The sequence below is a fragment of the Ochotona curzoniae genome, unplaced genomic scaffold, assembly GCF_017591425.1.
Source record: "Ochotona curzoniae isolate NIBS_2020 unplaced genomic scaffold, NIBS_Ocur_1.0 scaffold_2476, whole genome shotgun sequence".
Classification (NCBI taxonomy): Eukaryota; Metazoa; Chordata; class Mammalia; order Lagomorpha; family Ochotonidae; genus Ochotona; species Ochotona curzoniae.
This window is the reverse complement of record NW_024467095.1, coordinates 2,572,053-2,595,955: the sequence shown is the minus strand read 5'-3', so window position 1 is coordinate 2,595,955 and position 23,903 is coordinate 2,572,053. Positions and strand designations below refer to the sequence as shown.

Here is a 23,903-nt window from a genome sequence, read left to right as displayed (position 1 = left end):
AAGTCTTTTAAGCCTCAAAAAAAATAAAACAAACCCCTCGGTGCTAAGAGAGACACTGGGCACACGTTCATGCCCGGGTAGCCCTGTGAGGTTGGTCTGCTCTAACTAGACACTTGTGGGTGGTGGTAAGTTCTCAGGGTGTGTGGGCAATGCCATGCCCCTAGGCACGAGTCCCCAAGACCAACAGAGTCCCCAAGACCAGCAGAGTCATGTTCAACGTACATCTGTCAGGCAGTGCTCCCGTTCGTGACCATCTGAAAGTCTACAGATGACTTACTGTTGGTTTCAAGACTCTCACAGAGCTCGCTTTTCACCTCGCCATTGGGTCTGTCATTTCCCTTTTGGATCAGTTTGCTCTGCATCGTGGCAGCTGCCACGACGGCCTTGAAGCTCCTCTTGCGTTTTTGAACATTCTGCTCTGGATGAAAAAGTATGATGTAAACCTTGGGCATATAGAGCATCCCCAGAGACACCGAAGCACTTAAACTCATGGAGACAGTAAGTGTTGTTGTTTGGATGTACATCTACGGGAAAGAAAAGAGAAAGAATTGCCATTGGTGAGTATGACTGGTAAGCAGTAAGAGTCGAGCTTCTCTGCTGAGCAAATGCATTGTAGTGTCATTGCAGAAATTGCTCTAAAGCATTGCCAAGTACTCCTGTATCTCAGTAAGCAAATGACAAATGTATAGTTGATTGAATTCAATTCCTTAAAACAGACAACATGAGAGGAGATAGAATTAGTCTAGTATGCCATAGTGTTTCCTCAAGAGGTATCAGTGGGCCAAGGGTTATTTTCAGAAATAGGCTTAACCTTCAAAGTCAATTAGATAAGGTGGAAAGAGTTGAAAAGGACATGCCGGAAAATCACAAGCGTGCACATTATTTGAACAATGCTAATGTTCACACCATGACCAAGCCTGGTAAGTCATAAGCATATCCTAGGGACTTGATCTTTTAACATCCCTTCTGAAGAACAGGTCTACAGTGTTCTCAATGACCCCATCCTATCAAAACAAATGTGGGTGCTTTTTCTAAAACACATAAGGCCTTCTCCTTTGAGGGTGACATATATTCTCTAGAAATAGGGTCTTAATATTTCTGTTTTGCAAATGCCCCCTGAACTCATTCCTTACCCACATCTTACTGAAGCCCATTGCTCTAGCATTTCTAGAGGGAGTTCTCTCCAGGAGAACTTTCTTTTTCTTAAGAAGCTGAATTTAAAAACTCACTGTTTTGGCTTTTTCATTATGGTATGGAATCAGAAATAATAGTATGTTAATTCAAAACGAAAGCCAAAACCTTCCATCTGGTTTTGTTTGTCATAAGTTCAAAATATAATTTATCCCAAATAACTAAAGCCACAAAAAAAAATCACATGTTAGAGCTATGAGGGGATTCCTATTATATCTATTAGAATGATTACTATGGAGTCATTCATGATAGCACCTCGGATATGCTGTCAAATTTCATCTGGCAATCCCTGAATCCCAAACTGCATGCTTTTAATACAGGAGGGAAAAAAAGTATCACCTTGAAGAGTGAATGTCTGAGACACATTTTTTTTTCTAAACAGATGTCAAAATCTTTATGTGAATTTTTGTCCTTGCTATGTAGAATACTGAGCTGTTCAACTCATCTTACTAGTAGGATTGTCCCTGCATAAGGGAATACCCTTGACCAAGCGCACAAACACTTGCAAGGTCACAACCAAGAAACTTGCCATGATGAATTTTATCTTTTTTACTCCCAAGAATTAATGCATTTAATCAGGTTACTCGGCTATAAACCTCTATTCATTTATATGGAGCAGACAAATAGAATGTTAACTTTCTTAGAGCAGGTAACCTACCTTTCCCTTAATGAGTCCTTAAGAAACTACACAAGATTTTAGGCACGGTAGTTACTCTATTTCTAAGATTTCAGTAATCCTTTGATTTATATAAGTTATATAAAATACTGCTAATGTCTGACTGGAAAAGTCACCGCCATGCCAAATGGATGATGTTTCTAGGTAGGAACTAAATTATAAAAGTTATCTCAGATGCTCATGCCCATAAACCCTAGAGATGCTTGATTCAGATACATCCTTCAGCAAATTCATAGATTGCCACACCCCACAACCTCCTGGCAATAAGTGAAATCCCATGTTGAATGGCAAGCACTGTAAGGAAATCCTAATGCAGTGTGGACATGTTCTCTTAAACCCCATCAGCTTTGACCTATCATAAGTACTACCAAGCTGCTTATGTGTTGGTTAATCTTCAAATTCACTGCCGTAAGAATCTTTGTAGGAAATGGAATTCAAATAAAGGACATGAGGTAGTGACAGAATTTGGCAAAGTGGGAAACATGTAACTATTCCAAAGCCATTCAACTAGGTAACCCAGTAATTTGTACTAGTCATACCCTGTCAAGTCAATGTATAATAAAAGCAAAACTGCAGAAATCAAATGAGATGAGCATGCTTATACTTATTAATTTGATTTTTTTGAAGACTTATTAGTTTTGTGGAAATGTGTACTAGCAAATACAGATATTGTGAGATAGCAAGTTACATTTCTGCTTGGGACAACTGCAACCTTTGACAGAATGCTACTTCTCAAGCTTTGACTAATCGACTTCCATTCTACCTTCCTGTAAATATGTCTAGGAAGGCAGTGGATGATGAAACAAGTGGTTGGTCTTCTGCCATCCACGTGGGAGACTCGGAGTTCTGGGTTCTTGCTTTTAACCTATGCCAAGTTCTTGTGGACATCTCAATCTGTTTCTTCATCTCTGTCATTCTATTTCAATTAAATGAGTAGATATGCTATTCATCTCATTTTTAATATTTTAAGTTCTAAAAATATGAATAATCATCTTGTGTAGAATAGATTGTATAGTTATATATCTATATAAGCTATATATATCATAAAATATATATCTGCATAATAAATTATATAAAGTGCATATATATATTATATATTCAATCTTGCTAAATATTAGGCATGAAGATTCTGGAAAAAGATTTCACAAGAATTATGTTACAGTCTATTGTGTAGTAAGCCAGGAGAATGAAAGATGTCACAGACATTAAAGAGGATCGTACTCAGTGTGCCAAGCTCTCTTAGACTGGACTTTCTGATCGCTCCAGTGCTGACCTTACGTGCTCTTTCAGACAGCTTCTGGAAGAATCTGAGTTCAACCCAGGGAAAAGTATCTGTCCAATGGCTCTCTGAAATCCAAAGGTTACAGGTACTTGACCTATGAATTGACTGATTTAAACATCATCTGTCAGTACTTAAAAGCCATCAATGTCAGAATTCTCGATCAAAAACAATATTATAAGCAAAAAGAACAAAACAATAACAAAAAACCTCTTCCTTACTATCATGGATTATAGACTATTTCATATTTACTGGAATAAAAATTTGAGAATACTTTAAAAATATTAAAGCTTCATTCTGGGAGTATGGGACATGACAGGGACAAGTAGACAAGTATCCAGGCAGTTTGGCTTAGTGAAGCGTTGATGTCAGTTTTGTCCAGGTATCAACGCGGGCTGACGTTAAGATCCCATTGGCTGTCCGGACCGCGCTTGTACAATAATAGTAACCCTCTTCCTCAAAGCTATCAGACTGCAAGATGAGACTGTCTACTCCCTGTAACTCACGTAAGCCCACCAAGAGCTGCCGACAATGATATTGGATCTGTTGTTTTCTTCCCGACTCTTTACATGCCTTGCTCTGTCATCTGGTGCAGACAGAAGCGGTGGATCAGGTTTAAACAGCCTCTGGATAAGGCATGGAGGAGCAGGCACAAGAGAGCAGACTAACGGAACATCTTTCCTGGGACCTATCATAGCTCCCTCTTCATTCTCAGCAGTGTTTACTGGATGCAGGACTAGACATTAAGGACTCTAGGAAGAAGGAGGAGGGCATAAATTCCATTTTCCCTGAAAAGAGATTGATCTTTCCCACTTAGCTGTGACTTGTGCAGACTCCTTAGACTCAGAGATCCAACCTGGCAAGTACTCGAGATAACCGATTAGGAGATCCAACACTCAAAGCAGCCTTATGTCATGTTTGTTTATTCTTGAATATATCTGCCTTGCCCCGGGATGGTTTAGGCTCACCTCTTTGCTGCAGCCAGCCAGATATCACTTATTTTGATAACCTAGTTTGAGCTGTGTGCATTTACATAGTTCTCCCTTCTATTACCATATCTGTGTGTCTGCCAAAATGGCATCTGCATGGAGAGTTTTTAGCTGGACTGAAGCCAATGGACAGCAACATCTTATTTATTACTAAACATGATTATATTTTAAGGCAAATGTACCTTAATTTGGAGTTGCCTGATTGGTGAAAAACCTCATCCTACCATGCCAGAATCCAAACCCTAATGAAACTCCCCCAACCCCTGAGAAGCTGCAAACCCTAAGCAACTCGCCTCCTTTGGTAGCCGAACAGCCTGCTGCATCAAACATGTCACTATCACGTCTGTTCTGTTTAGTACAAAGAGTTTCCTGGCTTCTCCATGTCCGCTAGTTCTGAGAAATTCTCTCTAACCTCTTTACATTGAAACACCCATGGCTGAGCCCCAGGGGATCGACCTGTCCATCTACCTGTTTATTATCCCTCCTCCCTCCCTCCCTGAAAGAAAACAAGTGTGGGGTTTGAACCACACACTGAGTTATGGGACACAGTTGTCCCAAGCAATGTCTTACTCCACTGTACCAGCACCTAGGTCTTTCATGAGCTTTAGTTCTCCATCTTCTCCTAGTCGTCATCCACTGAATGTTCCAGAGCATGCCAAGTAGGCTTCTGCTTGCAGGATTTTCTCTGATGGTTTGCTCTGTCACCTGCACTTCCTCACTGCCCTGCTCCATTTCCACGAGACGTTCCCTGAACATAGTGCTAAAACTACATTCTTCTCACTTCTACCACCCGGTTTTACTTTATTGCTTAGCCTCTAAAATTTTCTATCATGAAAGACATTATATTCGTGCACTATTTCCCTTAATGGAAATAAAAATTCCATGAGTAAAGAGATTTCTACCTGTTTTGCTTACTGCTGTAAACTCGATGCCTAGAACACAGAATAACAAAAGTTTGCTAGATTCTCCTGAAGCAGTTTGAATTCTTAGCTTAAATCTGTTCATTAAGAAATAACCCATGTAGTCTCAAGCAGGAAAAAATAGTTTTAAAGCTAGACAATGCAAGAAAATTGGAATATTCCATTCTTTCTCCAGTTTGCCTTTTAGACTGTGGCACAAACTTAACAGTAGGTAAACATGGCAGTAACGGAGGATTTTGCCCTGAATTTAGTAGTAGATACAATTAAAAGTTACTGATTCCCACACTAGGAGTATGAAGGGTTAGGGTTTGGCCTTGGATCTGCATCCTTCTCTAACTGCAGGTGGTACACACAAACTATTCCTAAAGTTCCACAGACCAAACCCAAAGAATCTCAGTTTGGCATAGAACTCAGTATATAATCAATACAAAAAAGCTGTTACTGTTGTTATCTAACATTCTTTCAATAGCCAAGGCAGAAAACATTGTTTTCAAGATTACTTATCACTGTTTAAAGATGGATGCAGTATTGGAACTTAGAAATTGCAGGGTCCAGTGTAATACCCTAGTGGCTAAATCTCCCTTTTGCATGAGGCAAGATCCCATATGGGTGAAAGATTGTATCCCAGCTGCTCTACTTCCCATCCAATTTCCTTCTTGTGGCCTGGGAGAGCAGTATAGAATGGTCCAAAGCTTTGGGATTGATCCTGCGCCCACGATGGATCTTGGTTGTGGAGACTCCTGGCTCCTGGCTTCGGATCAGCTTGGCTTCAGATCAGTTCAGCTCTGGCTGTTGCAGCCACTTGGGGAGTGAACCAGTAGATGGAGGATCTTTCTCTGTCTCTCCTTTCCATAAAATCTGCCTTTCCAATAAAAATAAATCGTTAAAGAGGTATGGAGGCCATATTATTTAAGAAAATTAGTAACACTTTGGAAATAGTTTAAACTACACTTTCAGCAAGGACTAACCCTTTGCTCATATTGTTACATGATACATAATCCTTCCTAAAGACAAGAGTTAGAACAGTAGCTCTGATTGACAGCTATCTTTCTGTACCGTGGAACTGTGCTTAAAAACCAGATCTTCCTGCTTTAGAGTAGTCCTTCCTGACGTGTGGCAGGCGGCTTCTGAGATCAATAAATCTAGCTTTGCTCACGGAGAAACAAAACTGGAATTGGGGATCACCAGTACTTTCCCACTTGAGGAGCCCATTCTAGGGCTAGGGCCAAGACCCTGAGAAAAGTGGACTCGGTAATTTATGGCATTTTTTTCCCCACAGTGACACTGATGAGCCTAAAATGTGAGTGAGCAACGGGCTGAGAAAAATGAAACTCAATCCATACTGAGAGAACATTCAGCTGGAATTCAGGTTCACTGTAAAGCAGAGGCACTGAAAAAATGCTAGGTTAGGCAGGCACTTCTGCTCGCCCCAACCTAACGAAAACAGCCTGGACTTGAGGTGATAGTGAAGAATGCCTTGACCCTTGTCCTGGAGTCAACACACGGACGTTACAGAGACAACACACAGATGTCTGGGTAAAGCAACTGCATTCCTAGGACTGGTACCTCCGCGTGGTTTGGTTGAAGGTGAAAGTAACCAAGCGGCTAGACAGAGAAAAAATTCCCTCAGATCTAACATTTCACTGTATCTATTGTCAGCTGCCATGCCTGATCTAGACCCATAGATTTACCTGCTGTAAGTCAAGCATTTAGGAAAATTAAAATAGCATCCCTACATGGTGGCCTCACTAAACATCCTACCTGGCCAAGGTCAATGCATGCTACTACTATCTGTACACATCACAAAAGTGGGCACTCGACACCTCAACTTGGAGATTCAGTAGCTTATGGTAATGACAGTTTTCAAGAAAAGACTAAATTACTTTAAAGATGTATAAGATACCCAGCTACTGCAGCCTAAAGGAGCTGTAACTTTTCGCAGTGGTATGGCAACACGGCAGGTTAGGCAGTCGTTTGGCATGTCCATACTCCACATTGTACTATCAGTTTAACTTCTGGCTACGTTCCCAGTAAATGGTGGAGAGCACTGTCTAGATCGCGGCTTAAAGTCCTCTTCCTCTGCATTATTCTATAAGCCCTGATACAAAAAAGAATGTTCCGGAGAACCTAAAGCCCCCACATGCAGCCTGAAAAAACAAACTTTAAATGAAGCACTTGGCTGGCTGTTAGGGTCAGGATCACTGGGAACCTGTGGGAGTTAGGCAGGTGTGAAGGAGAGCATCCTTCTGCACAATGTTCACTCAGAAGCTAACCCATGGTCCCTCTTAGCACAGTTTAAGTCAGCCCAGGATCATTTGATGACACTGTCCTTACTTTGCTGGCAGGCTGCACTGACACACGTTCTCAGAACAAGACAAAGTATGAGTAGGAGCCAAAACACTTGAATGTTCTAGAGACTCAATCGTAATTACAAGCATCTTCTAGGACAGGGACAGAGGTTTGACACAGTAATCAAAATGAGGCTACAAAAACCCCCCTCTTTAAAGCAAGTGCTCACGTCCCAGCACCAATTCTGACCCGGGATTGTAGTCATTCACACTCTGGGAGGCAAAAGGTGGTGATTTGATTACTTCGACTGCTGCTAGCCACCCAAGAGACCTGGAGGAAATTCCAGACTCTGGCCTCTGCCCAGTGCCACACCAGCTGTTGGGAACATTCAGGGAGTAAACCAACAGGAATGTGGGGAGGGGATCAGCAGATGGGAGCTTGCCTATGTCTCTTTCCCTATTCTAGATAAAATACAGACAGTGACTACAATTTCATTTTTTGGAAGAGTTGGCTCACTCATTTCAAATTTCCCTGCTTTCCTTGACTGGATTCGATGATCTCATGAGAACAGATAGTACATTTTGTCCCTCCACATACACAGCAGTACCATGTATAGGTCTTGAATGTCTGACTCATTGGCGATCTGAATGACTACTATCTTACAAGGGCCTCATATTCTTGACAGTAGAGAAGACACTTTATGCCTATAATCAGTGTCTAAATTATACAGCATGGGCACTGATGTCCAACTGAGTCATAAATGGGAATATGCTGAATTTGCAGCCAGCTTTTTACACTTTGCTCTTTTAGTCTACCATAGTATTCCCCTCTTTATCCTCTCTTATCCTTGTGTGTGTCTCTTCCGTCATTCATTTGCATTCATTGGAGGTTCTAGCTCCATTCCACAGCCGGTCTTCAATCCTAAATGATGCTGATTCTACCTCTATGTGCATAAAAGTCCTGGTCCCCGACCTGGCCTCTCTTCCTCTTAACCTCCTCAATCCCAGAGCCAGCCTTGACTCCATACTACTAACTTTCCTCTGTTCTGACCACAGTCCAATAATTACGAAGTTGTTTCTTGTAGCAAGTCCACAAACTTTTTTTTTTCCAAAACACAAAATATATTGTATTCTGGCAAGAGTTCTTTATATTCTTTTGCATTTTCCCTTCACTTTTTACAGCATAATTATGTTTGCAGGTGTCAGTGCTGTGACCATTGGTGCCTTTAAGTGAGAAGTAGCTGATAATTTGTAGCTGGGATGGGTATTTCTTGGTTCTCATAATGCAGGTCTATATGGAAATGGTGTGCTAGCAGCCCATTAAGATACCAGAAATAATGTAAATGTGTACAGGATCTTTTGTAGTAAAACTGGCTATGTTTTTCTAAGTATTTTTAAATTGCGGCCGTTAAATGTGAACATTCTTTACTGTGATAGAATGGACTCTTCCAAATGAGAAAATTTAAGTATTAAGTTGTGCAACATGTTTTTTTTTTCCTAAATAGTAAAAAAGTAAGCCCAGCTATTATCAAACAAATTATGTGCACTTACAGTAGCTATTTTAAGCATTATCGTGTCAACACTTTAATTAAATAATTTATATTCAAAACTGACTCATTTCTAGAATTTTTATAGTAATTACCAATATCAACACGGTACTTTGTGCAGTTGTCATTGCCAAAGCCCTGTATTTTAGGTGGAGGATTTTTGAACAGACTTTTATGAATGGCATAAGGACAATGATCATGTATATTGTGTGTATAAAGTAATTTCTCAAAAAGCACAAATCAGTTTTCAAACAGAATTTTGGAACATAAACAAAATTTTAGTTGATGGACCATCTGGATGTTATTATGAAAACTGTGTTCCTAGGGGTAGGAGTAAATAATTTTGTAGATTAATTATTCTATTGGTAAATCTGATACACTGTATTTTCAACTATGCTCAAAATATTGATGCTCCATTTTTAGAATAATTTCACCCAATTGAAAACTTTAGTTACCATGGAGGAAATACCACTGAATATTTTTCTTTTAATGGTATGTATATTAACCAGTTTTTTACTGCTATCACTAAAGTATCAGACAGAAACTATTTAGTAAGGCAGAAGGGTTGTTTGGGTTTATAATTTGGAACTTTCAAAGACCAAGATATGGTAGCTCCATTGCAAAGGCATCTGGCAAGGCTAGAAGCTGGTGGAGGGGAATCGCATGCTGAATCCAAAAGCAGAGAGAATAAAAGGAGTGTAGAGTCTCTCCTTATATTGTCACCATGATCTAATCCTGAGTCCCACTCCAACAGGCTAAACCAACCTAATCCCCATCTTCATATGTTGTATTCGAATCAGTATCCATTTTAATCCAATACCATAAGATTCTGAAGACCAAGCCATTCATGCATAGGCCTTCAGGCAATACTCCAACTGTTATGCAAAGTATTCTATGTCCTGATGCAAAGTGAATTCATTCTACCTCTGCCTCCCCTTGCCAAAGTCCAGCAGTCTTTATGTTTCAACATTACTCAAAAGCTCAAAGTATGCTCTAAGAACCTGCTGTGAATGACTGCATAATCAAAGTTATAAACATGTAAAAAAAAAAAGTTATAAACATGTAATATACAATGGTAGCACAGGTATGAATTATACATGTCCATTCCAAGCAAGGGACACAGGTAAGAAAGATTCAAAGCAAGAATTGGGACAAAAATTAACTGCTAGAGCTCCATGGGAAGCATCATGGTACACATTGGCAGGGGCAGCCCTGCATGAGGGGCATTGCTGCACAGCCAGGTTCGGGTTCTACCTGTTGGCATTGCAACGCCATTAAACATTGCTTGCATGGGGACTCTGTGAAAGATCCAACTTCACATTTCTGCTTGTTGTGGCCATAGTGCAAGTTCACTGCACTATGTCTGTGACAAGTCTTTGTACCTTCAAGTTGTTTTGGGAAGCTTCTTGAAGGCTTCCATGCCTCCATGGAACTGTTGGTCTTGGCCTGTACTGCTGTTCTGTCGATACTACACGATGTTGGTGACTTTCCAAGGCATAGCTGGCTCCCCTCTTGCAGTTTTCCTTCAAATGCATCTCATCTGGCTGGTCCCTTTACTTCCCTGAAATATCCTCAGCAGTTTCACTCAGCTCGACAGGCACTGTTCAGCCCTGCAGCAAAACTCTGCCTGCACTCAGGATTCCTGTTGAAATCTCAGCTGAAGTTGGCATGACACTGCAACTCCTACATGCTGTCTGCCTGTAAAATCTGCGTTCCATGGATGCCACTTCTAAAGTGGACTGCCAGCACAAGCCTCACCTGGGCCTGCTTGAGCCAGGCAAGTCATAATTCAGAGTGACCATGGGAAAGCAGGGAGGCCGGGGCTCCTTCCCATAAAGAATCTGAACTGGAAGATCTTTCAAAGAAATTTATACTTCTAGGCCTCTGATAGTGAAATGGGATCAGCAGCAAGGTAGCTGGAAGCCACACCCTCCTCCCTGTTTTATGTACTCCTGTCTGCTCACCTATCAGTCAGCTGACTCCTTCCCCAGGAGGCACCTCCCCTCACCCAGCACCTGTGGGCAGTATCCCATAACCACTCTCCTTTACAACCTTGGAAGAGCCCATAGCAGCGATGGGCTGGACTGCTCCAGCTTCTCTTTTTCTCCCTACGGACACAGAGGAAGCAAGGTATATAACTCTTTCGCTCCATTCCCTCCCTAGCACACTCTAGTCCTGGATATGGCCCAGGTGTGTCTAACTTTATCTCTTAAATAAATTTTGTCATGTTGTATGTCACATTTGTGCCTTAAATTTTTTTTTAAGTAAAAGGTGAGAACCTGGAACATACAACAGGACTCTGGTGAGAATGGCTGTCTGGAGGAGCTCTTACGTGTCTTTAGGGACTGCCTGCCCTTGCCATGTCCTTGAGCACAGGTCTGTCTGCTACCCACCACAGTATCTGTAACAGTTTGTTATACTCTCCTGTCTCAACCATGCTGCATTTTCATTCTTCTTTGCTGCCCCGGCAAGGCAGTGAGTTCTCCCCATATTTCTGCTCTGCTTTTTTGTTTTTGTTTTCGGCCTGTGATTGTCACTACAAATTTATTAGCTGTAGTCACTGTCGTCCTTGCTGCATCCTAAACAGTTAACTGCCTTGAAGTCTCAAACTCATTCACCATCCTTCAAAGTCTCAGAGCACAATAAAGTCGGAGTCCTTGCCAAAGCCGAACAACAAAGACAGCTTCCTGTTTGATTCCCAACAAAAAATGCACCTCCATATGAAACCACAGCATCGTGATCTTAACTGACCACTTTTCCTAAAGTAGTGTAGTATTCCGAACCCTCCTAAGAATTTCTCATGACGCTCTGCCTACACCATTCAAATTCCTCTAGCCCATTCTTACAAATACTTTGAACCTTTTGCACTTGACCCATTTCAAAAGTTCATCCACATAACAGCGAGAGTTAACAGTTATGAATCTAATTATAAAGTTTCTGTCTCCAAATGCTTTTCTTTGGTATAACTAAAATAAGTAAGAGAAGCTACTTATAAAGAAGGATGTTTTATTTCACTTCATGGTCGTGGAAACCAAGATGAGGTAGCTTCATTGGTCTGCCATCTGAAAGGGGTGGTGAATGCAGAGGACAGATCATGGGGGGAGCCAACAGTGACCAAGCTCACTGCTGCAGTCTTTCCCCGTAAAGTTAATATGAGTTGATCAAGGGCTCCACTCTATCAACCTAATCCAAATTTATGCGCTTGCTACCACCTTCAGATTGAACCATTCAAGGTCATTACAGCTGGGATCCTAACCAAACCAATTTGGCCCCAAGGTCAGTGTCCACTGACCAATTCAAAAATTCAATGGTCTAGTGTTTATTCTAACATTTTTCACATGAGCGAAGACATGGATTCAACTCAAAGAAGTGAACAAGTAAAAAGAAGGAAGATAGAAAATGTGTTGGAAATACAAATCGAATATAATCCAGGCACTGATAAATGAAGTTTGGTTATTGGTGACAGCTTGCATGAACCTTTAGCACAGTAAGTGACATTAGCCAGGCACACAAATACCATGGGATGTCGTTCACGGGTGAAATGTTTTCAATATGATCTCTTAGAAGTAGGGAGAAGACTTGGCTATCAAGTAGCTGAGCTGCTTGGGTGAGAGACTGGAGCATAGGTGACCAGATGCCAAGCAGGAGGAATCCATTCAACAGTCGATGGTAGACCTCGGTGACTCCAGTTAAGCATGTGTTCCTGAAATATTCTGAGTCGACGTTAATTGTTTCTATCACAAAATAATTCTGTGATTTACTTTATATACTAGTTAGCTAGACTTAGAATTCATTTAGGCAGCATAGAGAGAAAGAGAGAAGGGGGGAAAGAATGCAAGGAAGGACAGGGGGAGAGGATCAAAATGGAAAGACAGAGTGGTGTTGCTTCTGGAATCAATCCCAAGATGTTGTAACGGTCCAGGCTGAACCAAGGTGGCGGATGCAGCTCTAATCTGGGTCTGTATCAAGGGCAGGGATGGCTATGGCAGAAAAATGAAGATTCAGCATCTTCATATGGGCTGTGCTGTTTGACCTTGTTCACATGACATCTGCATATAGTATATACTCACTGATCTGGGTCTGCCACATGGTGATAGGAACACAGATGCTTAATCACCATGGCTACCACCCAGAATTTTCAGGGAGCTAAAAGCCAGGTCCAGGAATTAAAGGCTAATAATATTTAAAAGTAGAACACAGGTACTTAACAGCTAGAATATGTGATTAGTTAAACTTAAATATTCCACAAGGTTTCAATCTATCACACAAAATATTTTAATGTACTTTTTTCTGCCACTTTTACAACTAAATGTCTTGGAGCAAGGTAATTGTCCAGCCTGTGGTGCAGCATTCTGTATTGGTGCTGGTTTGTGTTTCAGCTGCACCATTGCTGATTCAGTGCTACTGCTTATGGCCTGCAAAAGCAGCTGAGGATGGTCCAAGACCTTGAGACCCTGAGCCATGGGAGAGACCTGCAAGAAGCTCCTGGCTTCTTGAATGCCTGTTATTGCAGAGGTTTACTTGAGCATATACATGTTATTAAAAATAACTAATAACAAAAATGAAATCGCATGTTCATAGTTCCCCTCACCACTAAAACATTGAACTAAGCAAGGCATATTCATTCACTGTCCTTCATGTACCCGACACATTTACAAAAACAGGATTGTATAAATTTGGGGTGATTGAACATGATGAAGCATGAAGTTAATTGTCATTGGAAATCACTCTTGCATTTGAGATAGAATCACCTAAAGCATACATTTTTTTTTTTATATATAGTATGTGGGTTTTTATTTAGGGCTTTGAAAAACCCTTGCAAATAATTATTTATAAATATACATTTATATTTAATTCTGTAGTTCTTTTGAGCACTTTCATTAATAGGTCAATAAAAATGCTCTTTATATATGTATTTTAATCTAAACAAATATAATATTCATTCAGTCAACTAATATGTGACACATTTGTATGCTTAAATTTATTGCAAGATTGAGCAATTCAAATGCAAAGATTATATAATGTCCACATTTTCATAACTTTTTGTGTGCCACAGGGTATATAATTTGTTGCCATAAAAAGGTTTTCACATTGTTTCTGGAAAATATTTATGAGGATAAAACTGCAAGAATTTCAGATTTTTTCACACTGTATAGTTCTATTTTTTCTTCACATGTATAGTTCTGTTTCTTCAAGAATATTTGTTTTAGTTTAGGAAATTATATTTCCATGGGGGAGAAATTCTGATTTGTAATACTACTTGCTTGCAAAAATTTTCAATGATTTTATATGATAAGTTTAATTATATGTATTATACTGTATTTAAATGAACAGATGTTTCATTAAAATCTAACATGTGAATATTCAGCATTTATTCACAGAATTCATAAGTGTTAGATATGGGTTATGTTGATTAATCTAATTTTCATAGAAAATTTTAATCTTGGTAACATTAGTATTTTACTCTTTGATTACTTTTTTTGAGGCCATAAAGTGTATTAAATGCAATCCTCCCTTTCTGATTTACTATTCCTGTTGAAAGCCTTTCATTGTGCCACTTTAGAAAAGAACATAGAAAACAGAATTAAAAGGTTTATTTTAGTGTAAAAATATTGAAATAAATTTGTATGAAGAATCTTCAAAAATTTTGTGGAAAATTATAAAAGTACAATGAAATGTTTCAACTTTTGCATCAAAATAAACCTCTTTTAATTCCATCTTCTGCATTTAGAGTATCTTCAGATCATGCTTCATAAATTGCATTTACCTTCAGATCCCAAAAGCATGTTTTGAAACTCTCATTGCCAAATGTGTAGTGCCTGTAATTATATCTGCATGTAGTATATACTCAATAATTCCAATAATTCTTCCTGGTTATTAATAGTATCCAAAAACAATTATGAGTAACATTCATTAAATTCAAGTATTATTTAAAGCAATTCACGTGCAGCACCTATGCTTGCAATACTTCCACGAATTAGAATTCAGAAACAGAATAAATTTCACTTCAATATCTGAATTCTGACCTTCATTCTCTCTTCCCTTTCTGCTTTTATGAGTATCTGTTCGCAAACATTTCTGTTCCCATATTGCTGGGAATGCATTTATTTAGCCAGAAGTATTTATGAATTGTGTCAGTCATGATTCATCCCGAGAAGCATAGCCAACTCCCATGGGATGCACATGCATTTTTGTACTGGAGAGCTTTTGCATGTAACTCCTCAGGGTACTGCCTGACCGTCTGACTGGCCATATAACCTGTCTAAATAGTACTGGAACAAATCTGACACAGCAAATTTCTATTTCCAGTTCCTCTCTTCAGTCTGTATATACACTTGAACACTTTAAGAAACTGTTTTTAAAAATGTTCAAGTAAAAAGCATATAGTTCTATCAATGAACACAACTTTGTTAAAACTCCTACATTAACAAATATTACCAACACTACAAAACGTAACCTCAAAGTAACTAGTTTTCCTTAATTTGTATAAACAGATTAGTGCATCATATACTTGCTTCTGCTTCTTAATTTTATTTGCGTATCTCTACTGGGATTTTCTTTAGGATTGCATTAGTGTATAGCTCAGTCTGACAGCATTATGTCTCTGTGAAATTAAATCCTTCAGTCCATAGAATGTTTTCTATTTATTTACTATATTTCCATATTCTAATTTTCAATGCTAAAGTCATTTGCTTCTTGTGCTAGATGTATTCTAATTTCTTGATATGTTGTTGTAGATGTTATATTTTTAAAATTTCAATAGTTACCTATTCATTACTTCTACATAAAAGTAATTTTATATGCTGATCTTATATCCATTGAATCTATTAAAGTTACTAATTTTAAGAGTTCATAAGTTTCTGGATGTACTTTCGTAGAGAATTTTCAAAAATTCCATTGAGATGTGTACTATGAGAAAACTCAGGATGGATCTTAATTTAAGCACAAAAATAAACATTATTTAATTTCATTTTCCTACAAGTTTTTTTAAACACTGTCATATGCTTCATGATCAAATGGAAACCATTTTTCTATTTCAATTTTGGTAACAGATTGGTTTTAAAGAAAACCCAATTATTGAAAGCCTAATGCTTTTCAAAAATAATCTGGCGGTGCATTCTTAGAAATAAAGTTTTCTTGCCATGTTTATTATCCCCACATCATGAAATTATTTTAATATTTTCTTCTTCTTTCTCCCAGCATTTTATTTTATTCTATTACATCTATGTTCATGGGTTAAAAAGCTTTGTTCCTTTTTACATATAGTTTAGATTTTTAACATATTAGTTTGCAACAGCTAAGGCAAACTATAAATTCTTATGCTTGAAAGACATCAGTGCTTAAGACTGAGTGGTTAGATTAGAAAAATGGAAATGCATTCTGTGCATCAGAATTTAAGACTAAAATACAGCTGCCAATGAATTTCTGTTGCATTAAAATGCTGATGCCAAGACAAAGGCTTTATAAAAACACAAGTGTAAGGTCAGTACGTGTGGTTGTGATACATAATAAGTTCCTTCCATGTTTCATTCTCAAGACACATTTGTGTGAAATGAGTTCCCTTGGAAAAACCTGGACATCTCTGCATTTACATTAACTGATATACAATCAAACTTCAATTTCCTCATCTATAAAGTTTTTATAACAATACCATTTCTAATTGTCTCACAATGTAACTACAAAAATAAGATAATGCATATATGAAATTGCCTCATAAACTATAAGATCGTAAAATGCTACAGGACATTTTGGATATATGATGCTAAGCATAAAATCTGAATATATGCCTTTGTCACTTGCCTACAATCCAAGGCAACTAATGGGGAAAAAAAAACTAAAATGTTGAATATAAGAAAAAGAATATTGTACCACTGATTTGATTTTAATCTATGCTAAATATCTTTCTTATCCCTTGCCTTCTCTTTTGATATCAACCTTGGCATTGATGTGCCCTCTGTCCGATTTCCTTCATCTCTTTATTATTTTCCTTCCTCACTTGCAGGAGTTATGGCTGTCATCCCATTCTCTTACTAATAACTGCAGACCTAAAAAAGTCTCAATATTAAGGAATCTGAGTGTTGACCACGAACCTGCCCTTCGTTCTCATGCCAGCAACAGTTCTTCAGCCCTGCAGGGACCTCCAACCCACATGTGCCCAAGTAGGCCCTCAGCTCCTCTGTTCCTTTCTTACCAGTTTTCCATAAGCATTGCTTTGCAAACACTCTTCATCTACTTTCTTGTTCCTCTTCTGTGCTTTTGTCTGTGTCTAGAATTCCAATCTCCCTAAGTCCAATTCGCCGCTGCCTCTCTGGGTGTGCCTACTACAAAATCAGAACTTAGCTGACAGATTAGCTTCAGTTAATAACATCTCAACCAGGTTTTAAACTGCTGTACCATGAGATTTCCTCCTCAATTCACTATCTTAGTCTTCAAGAACATAAATAATTCTCTCTCCTAAAACTACAATATCTACCCTTCTCCCATTTAGATTATTAATCCTTATTTCACTAATAAAACAGAAGAGTTAGAGGACTTGTGCACATGTTTATGCTACTTTCAAGATCCAATAGGTCCTGTACCTTTTTTTTTTTAAGTTTCTGACCTTATTATAATATAAAGGTTAAGCCACTGTGCATATCAACTATCTCATATCCTTCATCTCTCTCAACTACTTTTTCAGTTTTCCCATTTCCACCAGAACATTCATGTCATAATAGAAGCAGGATAGTCATATCCCATCTTAAGGAAAGCCTTGCGTGATCCTCTACACAGAAAATATTAAAACATTCCACCCTTCATCTATGAAATTATGATCTATATTTGCTAAATCCACTTTTATTCCCCATTTTAAGCACATTCTGTCCAGGCATTTCCCAAACTACTACTACATTAATTTTGGAGTCAAATTAATGTTCACATTGTCAAATGAGAATGACTATTTTGAAATCTTCCTTTTTATCGCTTTTCCCACTACATTAGACTCCATACAAGCCATCAGTGCCTGGCCTAGCAGCCTCACTTCCAGTCAACTCCCTGGTAATTCGCTGGGAGAGCAGCAGCAGATTCCCTGAGTACTTGGGCTGCTGAGACCCCTGGGAGACCTCAAAGGGCTTCCTTCCAGCATCCTGGCTTCCGCCTGGGCCGCTGAGACCCCTGGGGGACCTCAAAGGGCTTCCTTCCAGCATCCTGGCTTCCGCCTGGGCCGCTGAGACCCCTGGGGGACCTCAAAGGGCTTCCTTCCAGCATCCTGGCTTCCGCCTGGGCCGCTGAGACCCCTGGGGGACCTCAAAGGGCTTCCTTCCAGCGTCCTGGCTTCCGCATGGGCCGCTGAGACCCCTGGGGGACCTCAAAGGGCTTCCTTCCAGCGTCCTGGCTTCCACCTGGGCTGCTGTGGCCATTTGAGGAGGAAACTGGAGGATGACACTGCTTATCTCTCTTACTTTCGACATTTTAAATAAGATCTTAAAAAAAAAAAAAACTGCTTTGATCAGCAGTTCCTTTTATGCACACATACACGGAATAATTGAGAGCAGAATCTTGGGTTTCTGCCTGCTTGTATTCACTGCAGGACGTGCCTTACAGGAGCTGAAGCACAGATCAGCCCAATGGACCACTGACAGCCACACATACGACGGAATACTGTTCAGACTTGAAAATGAAGGAAATGCTGGAATCTGTAACACAGATGAACCTAGAGGCTCAGGAGATGAACAAGTCACAAAACAGACACATGGGACTCCAAGTACATAAAGTGGTAGAGTAGTGAAAATGATAGACACAGAGCCAAATAGGGGACGAGGGACATGAAGAACCACCATGTCCGGGAGTGGAGTTCATGTTTTACAAGATGCAAAGGGACCTGGACGCAACGGCACGACGAGCCGAATGAGCTGCCCGTCAAGGAGGTGCACGCAGGAAGCCCTTCCCCAGCTAGGTCTGATTGTATTTTGCCACAGCAAAAATACATAAATAAACTTGAGCAAGAGCAGAGAGTTGTCAGAGCGTCAGCATGCTTAGGACTTTCGTCCTGTAACCTCCATACAATGAATGTCATGAATCTGATTTTCAAACTGTTTTGATAAAAGATTCACAATGAGAAAAACATTGATATCTGATCCAGAACTAAGTACATATCAGTAAAAAGTTAAAATTGCATGGCATGAAACTTACCATTAATAACCACTGTACACATTTTTTTAAATTCCTTACTAGTTTTCCTTCCCTTTCTCTTGCCTTCTTCCAATAAACAGACCTTTTACCATCTACTGCGTTTGCAAGAACTACTAATCTGATAATGCAGGTAACTGCGACTTATAAACTTCATCAAGGTTTCGATCTTCCAGAACCCTGGTATCAACTGGAGCATTAGCCGCGGTGATTTCTCCAACAGGTACTTTGCAGCTTGGTTCTGCTTCAACAATAATTACCCCCCAAGACCTCAATTTATAAAGCATTTAGTTACCTAGTGCTCATGACGTTAATGCCACAGTTCAAGTACTTGATGGAGAAAAATACTAAATGAAGTGCACTTGTTTTGAAGATAATTTTATTTCACATTTCTAAAGCAGGGCATAATTAAGTTATTGTGTCATACAAAATGATGGAGACTTCAAGTAAGTAACAGCTGGCTACCCCAACGATGCAGCAACTACAGGGCAGCCCTTGGCAAGCACAGCTGTGCAAACAATCCAAGCACCACACTAATAGGCTTACATTATGACTAAGGAAATAGCTGGGATGGAATGACACCTACAGAAGCAAACAGGTTTGCGTAGCCTCTAGCACATATTCTAATAACATTGCTGTGTCGAAAGATTAACAATAGCTCTGTACCTATCACCCATACTGTCAAAGCAGGTTTTGTTCTGTGACAGGAGGAATTTATTTATTTAATGGTTTCATTGAGTTTAATTTCAAATGCAGATTTACAAAGAGAAGGCAAGATGGAGAGAGAGAGACATCTTGAGTTCACTGGATTTTTCCCCAAATGGTCAACAGGATGAGAGCTGAGCTGATAAGGAGCTAAGTGGGTACAGGGGCCCAGGATCTGAGCCATTGTCTGCTGCTTTCTCAGTTAATAAGCAGGGAGCTAGACTGGAAGTGGAGCAGCTGAGACTAGAACTGGTGCCCATATGGGATGTCAGTGCTGGCAGGTGTAGGATTAGCTTGTGGAGCTACTGTGGCAGACCGAGGAGAAATGCAATGTGAGTTATTGTAAGGAGAAGGTGGGCAGGTCAGCAGTTTGGGCAGCTGTACTCCACATTGCAGTGCCTGATCTCAGTACTGGTTTGAAAAACCCCTCTGCTCTTGACTAGCGTTTCCTGCCCATGTAGACCTGGGAGGAAGTCAAATCATTTGTTCTGTCACCCAGGCAGGAGAGCTGGATTTAGTTCTGAGCCCCAGGCTTTGGTTCACTGGGTTTTGAAAGCATGCGGGGTAGAACTAGCAGATGGAAGTGTTTTTTTCTCTTGCAACCTCTCAAAAAGAACAAAAAACAAAACCTAACCAAAAAGTTAGTGCCCTTATTTTAAAAGTGTAACCACTAAAGTCATTTTCAACCAAAATAAATACATGTAATGGTAGAGATGTTTTTTGTGTGTATTACTTTGAGTGGGCATTCGGCACACAACATTAGGGTCCTGGCTACACTCTCATCCCCTAATGGAATGAGTGGTTCTAACTGTGGCTGCTGGCCCACCAGTCCACCTTCCTGCTGCATGCCTCCTGGGAGTCCCTGCCACCAAAACGCAAGACTCCTCTTGGCTTGGTCTGCCCCAGCTCTGGCTGTGCAGGCATTTTCACAGTAAATGAGATGGCAAAAAAAAATCGCTCCATCTCTGATTTTTGTTTATTCCTTTGCCTCTCTGCCTTGCAAAAAATTTAGTTAACTTTTTCCAAAATAATCTTATTTCCATGTTCTCAAAACTGGTTGCACAGATTTTCATGAAATTGAATTGGAAATCAAAGACCCCTAAAATCTTAAAATTGGGCTCTGCAAGATGAATGTGGCATTTAAACCATTAAATATTTCACTCCCCTTTTAGAAAGCTGTGTATAGACTTATTTACATAATTTATTGCTAAATGCTTTTTACACAGGTTTTTATTGTCCATCTATATGCCTACAAAAGAGAAAAATCAGTTTTATTTCTATATTTGCAATATTTGTTCATTAACCAGATTTGATCTTAGGTCATGCTGTTGATTTTTTATGTTAAGACTGAATCTACTGTCACTGATCAAGATCTACTGTCCAATCAAGGCCTTCACAGGCAAGTCAGATATGCACAGAGAAACTCAAAGGCAAGACCCAAAAGCAAGAAAGAATCACATGTGGGGTATCAACATACCGAACAGAGTATGTTTTTGTCCCTATTCATAACATGCTCTATGACATGCTGGTGGAGTCTAAGGGGATTTTCATATGGATCCTTCACATGACATGTTTAAAGGACGTTAACAGTCTTGTCCTTTGAAGAGGTTTAAACACAAGTGAAAACCAAACTTCTCCACTGCAGAATGGAAGCGCAACGCGAGGGAGACAGACTCACAAATCTTCAGGGATTACTCTGTAAGTGAACAGTTGTTCATGATTTTGACCTAAAGGCCTCTCAACCAACTTACAAATTACAGAGGAAATAATTCTCCTCTTGTTGGTATAGGTTAAACCTGCTATGTGCCATATTTGAAAATAAAACTAAGAAATTGTATCAATTCATTTTAAAAAGTATAATAGTGAGCTTATATATTTTAAAAGCAGCATTATGAAAAATATTATTCAGAACAAAGTGTTACTGGCATGCCATTGTTTTTAAACTTTCTTAAATATTTTTAATTCATACTATTCAATCAGGTCTTTAAGTTTTCCTCTGGGTAAAATCTATGAATCTGTTTTGATTAAAATCCAGCCTCACACAAACACTGTAGTCAGAGAATTAAAAGATGTTTTAATAACCGTTTCCAACATTCATAGACATTTTTGAACTTCCCTACTATTTGACTAGTTTCTTGAAGTTGAAATGCAGGCTCTAAAGCAGTATAAATGATCTTTCTATATGTTATCATATTAAAAGCAATTGGTCTGGTTTCTACTTTGAGTTAAAATTCCATTTAGGATCTATATATTCCTGATAATTCCGTAACATTGTAGATTTAACATCTGGAAAATATTGATTCGCTGAACTATAAAACTTTTTAGGCTGACAGACTACACTGTACATACACTATCCAAAAACTTCCGTTTGTTTCTCTGCCGGCAGATCTGATGAGAGCTCTGCCGAGAAGAGCGCATGCTCACGGTGATGGTGCAGATTTTCCAAAAAGCTACTTACTGCTTAAAAGTTCAAATTGTGTCATTGGCAACAAATACTGTCAGGGATTTTTTCCCATAACGTGATAATCTTAACTCCATTCATTTTCAACATAATATCTGCCACATGCCCAAGTTTAAATAACCATAATTTGTCTGTCAGTCATTCTTTTGAGTAAAAATGGCATTCCATGAAAAGAGCAACCGTTCAGCTTGCAATTTAACCTCCAAAGAGCTTTCCCTGGAAACAACCATTGGATGTTGTTAAGAATGGACAGTGTTTCTTTTCTGAACAGGGAGAATTTTAGTAAACTGATCTCAAAAATAATTTCGATTACCTTATCAAGAGCGGGCGATTGAAATTTCAAGCCCACAGGTGAGCGCATGTTGGTGACGAATGTAATGACTTACAAGACGATGTTGCAGTCAGTGCTTTGATCCTTGCTAACACAGTAGTAATAGTATTCCCAACACAGACGTGCTATTGCTAATGCTTTAGTACCAAGAGTATCAATGTAGCGAAAGGGACACATAAAAACTTCTTTCATCAGAAGAAGAAGATATTATGTTGCAGCCCACTAAGATAGCTCTGTGTGTACCCAGTTTGCCTTGGGCAGGGGCAGAAATGCTACAGGAAAGCCCCCATCCTATATTCCTAGGGCTAACATTCATCCACCGTGTACTATCTTAGTCTGAAATTCAGCTAGCATGCCCATTTTTAAAAACATACCTCTTTTCCCATCTCCTAATTTTATGTTTTATTTTTTAAGCTTCAAAATTCATAAATCTTTCCATCTTTCAAAATCTGGCCCATTATTTTCATCTCATACCTCTGAACTGTATTATATATTATCATATGAGGCCCTTGACAACATGCTATTTATCACATTTGGGGGAATTAGAATTACCTTTCAAACTAATCTGTAATATAATTATAGGTGAGGATGGCTTATAGCTCTTTTGATTTCAGTATTTTTCACATAGTACTGGTGATATGTTGAATTTTATAAATTCTAATATTTAAAAGAACATATACATGCTTTATGTATGAAGCTGTCTACAAATATTTTAATATAAATCTTTCTGTAATATATTTTAGGTAATTATAAAATTTATATTGAATATGAATTTGTAAAAATGTTAAATTTACAAAATATGAATATGATTATGCAGTTGCGAATATGAAAGGAAATGGATTGCAAACAAAATATATTTAAGTGCTTGCATAGTAAGATCTTAGAGAGCAAGTGGACTTGGAATGACAAAAAGATTTATCTAAGAACCAGTGTAAATAACAGTCAACTGTTTGCCCTACTGTGATATTTCACACACAAAAAAAATCAATGGCAGACCTTTTGGGTGTAGTGAGTTTAGCCACTGCCTGCAACACTGGCATCTCAGTGAGCACCAGTAAAAGTCCCAGCTGTTCTATAACTCACCTAGCTTCATGCTAATGTGCTCAAGAAGGAAACAAAAGACAGCCAAGTCTACAGCTTCTGCCACCCATGAGGGAGATGCCTAAGGCATCCTTGGTTCCTGGCTTTGGCCTGGCCCAGGCCCATTTTGTGATATAATTGCTACCCTAAAACTTGGCATATTAAATGCAAGCCAGTATCAGTTATAAGAAACTAGATGTGATGATTAGCAATCAATATTTAAGGCCTCCATATAACATACATTTGAGATTTAAATCTGAATAGTTGAT

At 39.1% G+C, this 23,903-nt stretch overlaps 1 protein-coding gene across 3 annotated transcripts in view; it reads right to left on the bottom strand.

Moving 5' to 3' along the window:
• GRM8 (glutamate metabotropic receptor 8) overlaps positions 1-23,903 on the bottom strand; it is a 565,201-nt gene that overhangs the window by 4,411 nt on the left and 536,887 nt on the right. For all 3 annotated transcript variants that reach the window (XM_041001985.1, XM_041001987.1, XM_041001986.1), the window contains one exon: positions 278-524. In XM_041001985.1, the coding sequence (XP_040857919.1) occupies positions 278-524 (247 nt within the window). The remainder of the gene's footprint in view (positions 1-277; positions 525-23,903) is intronic.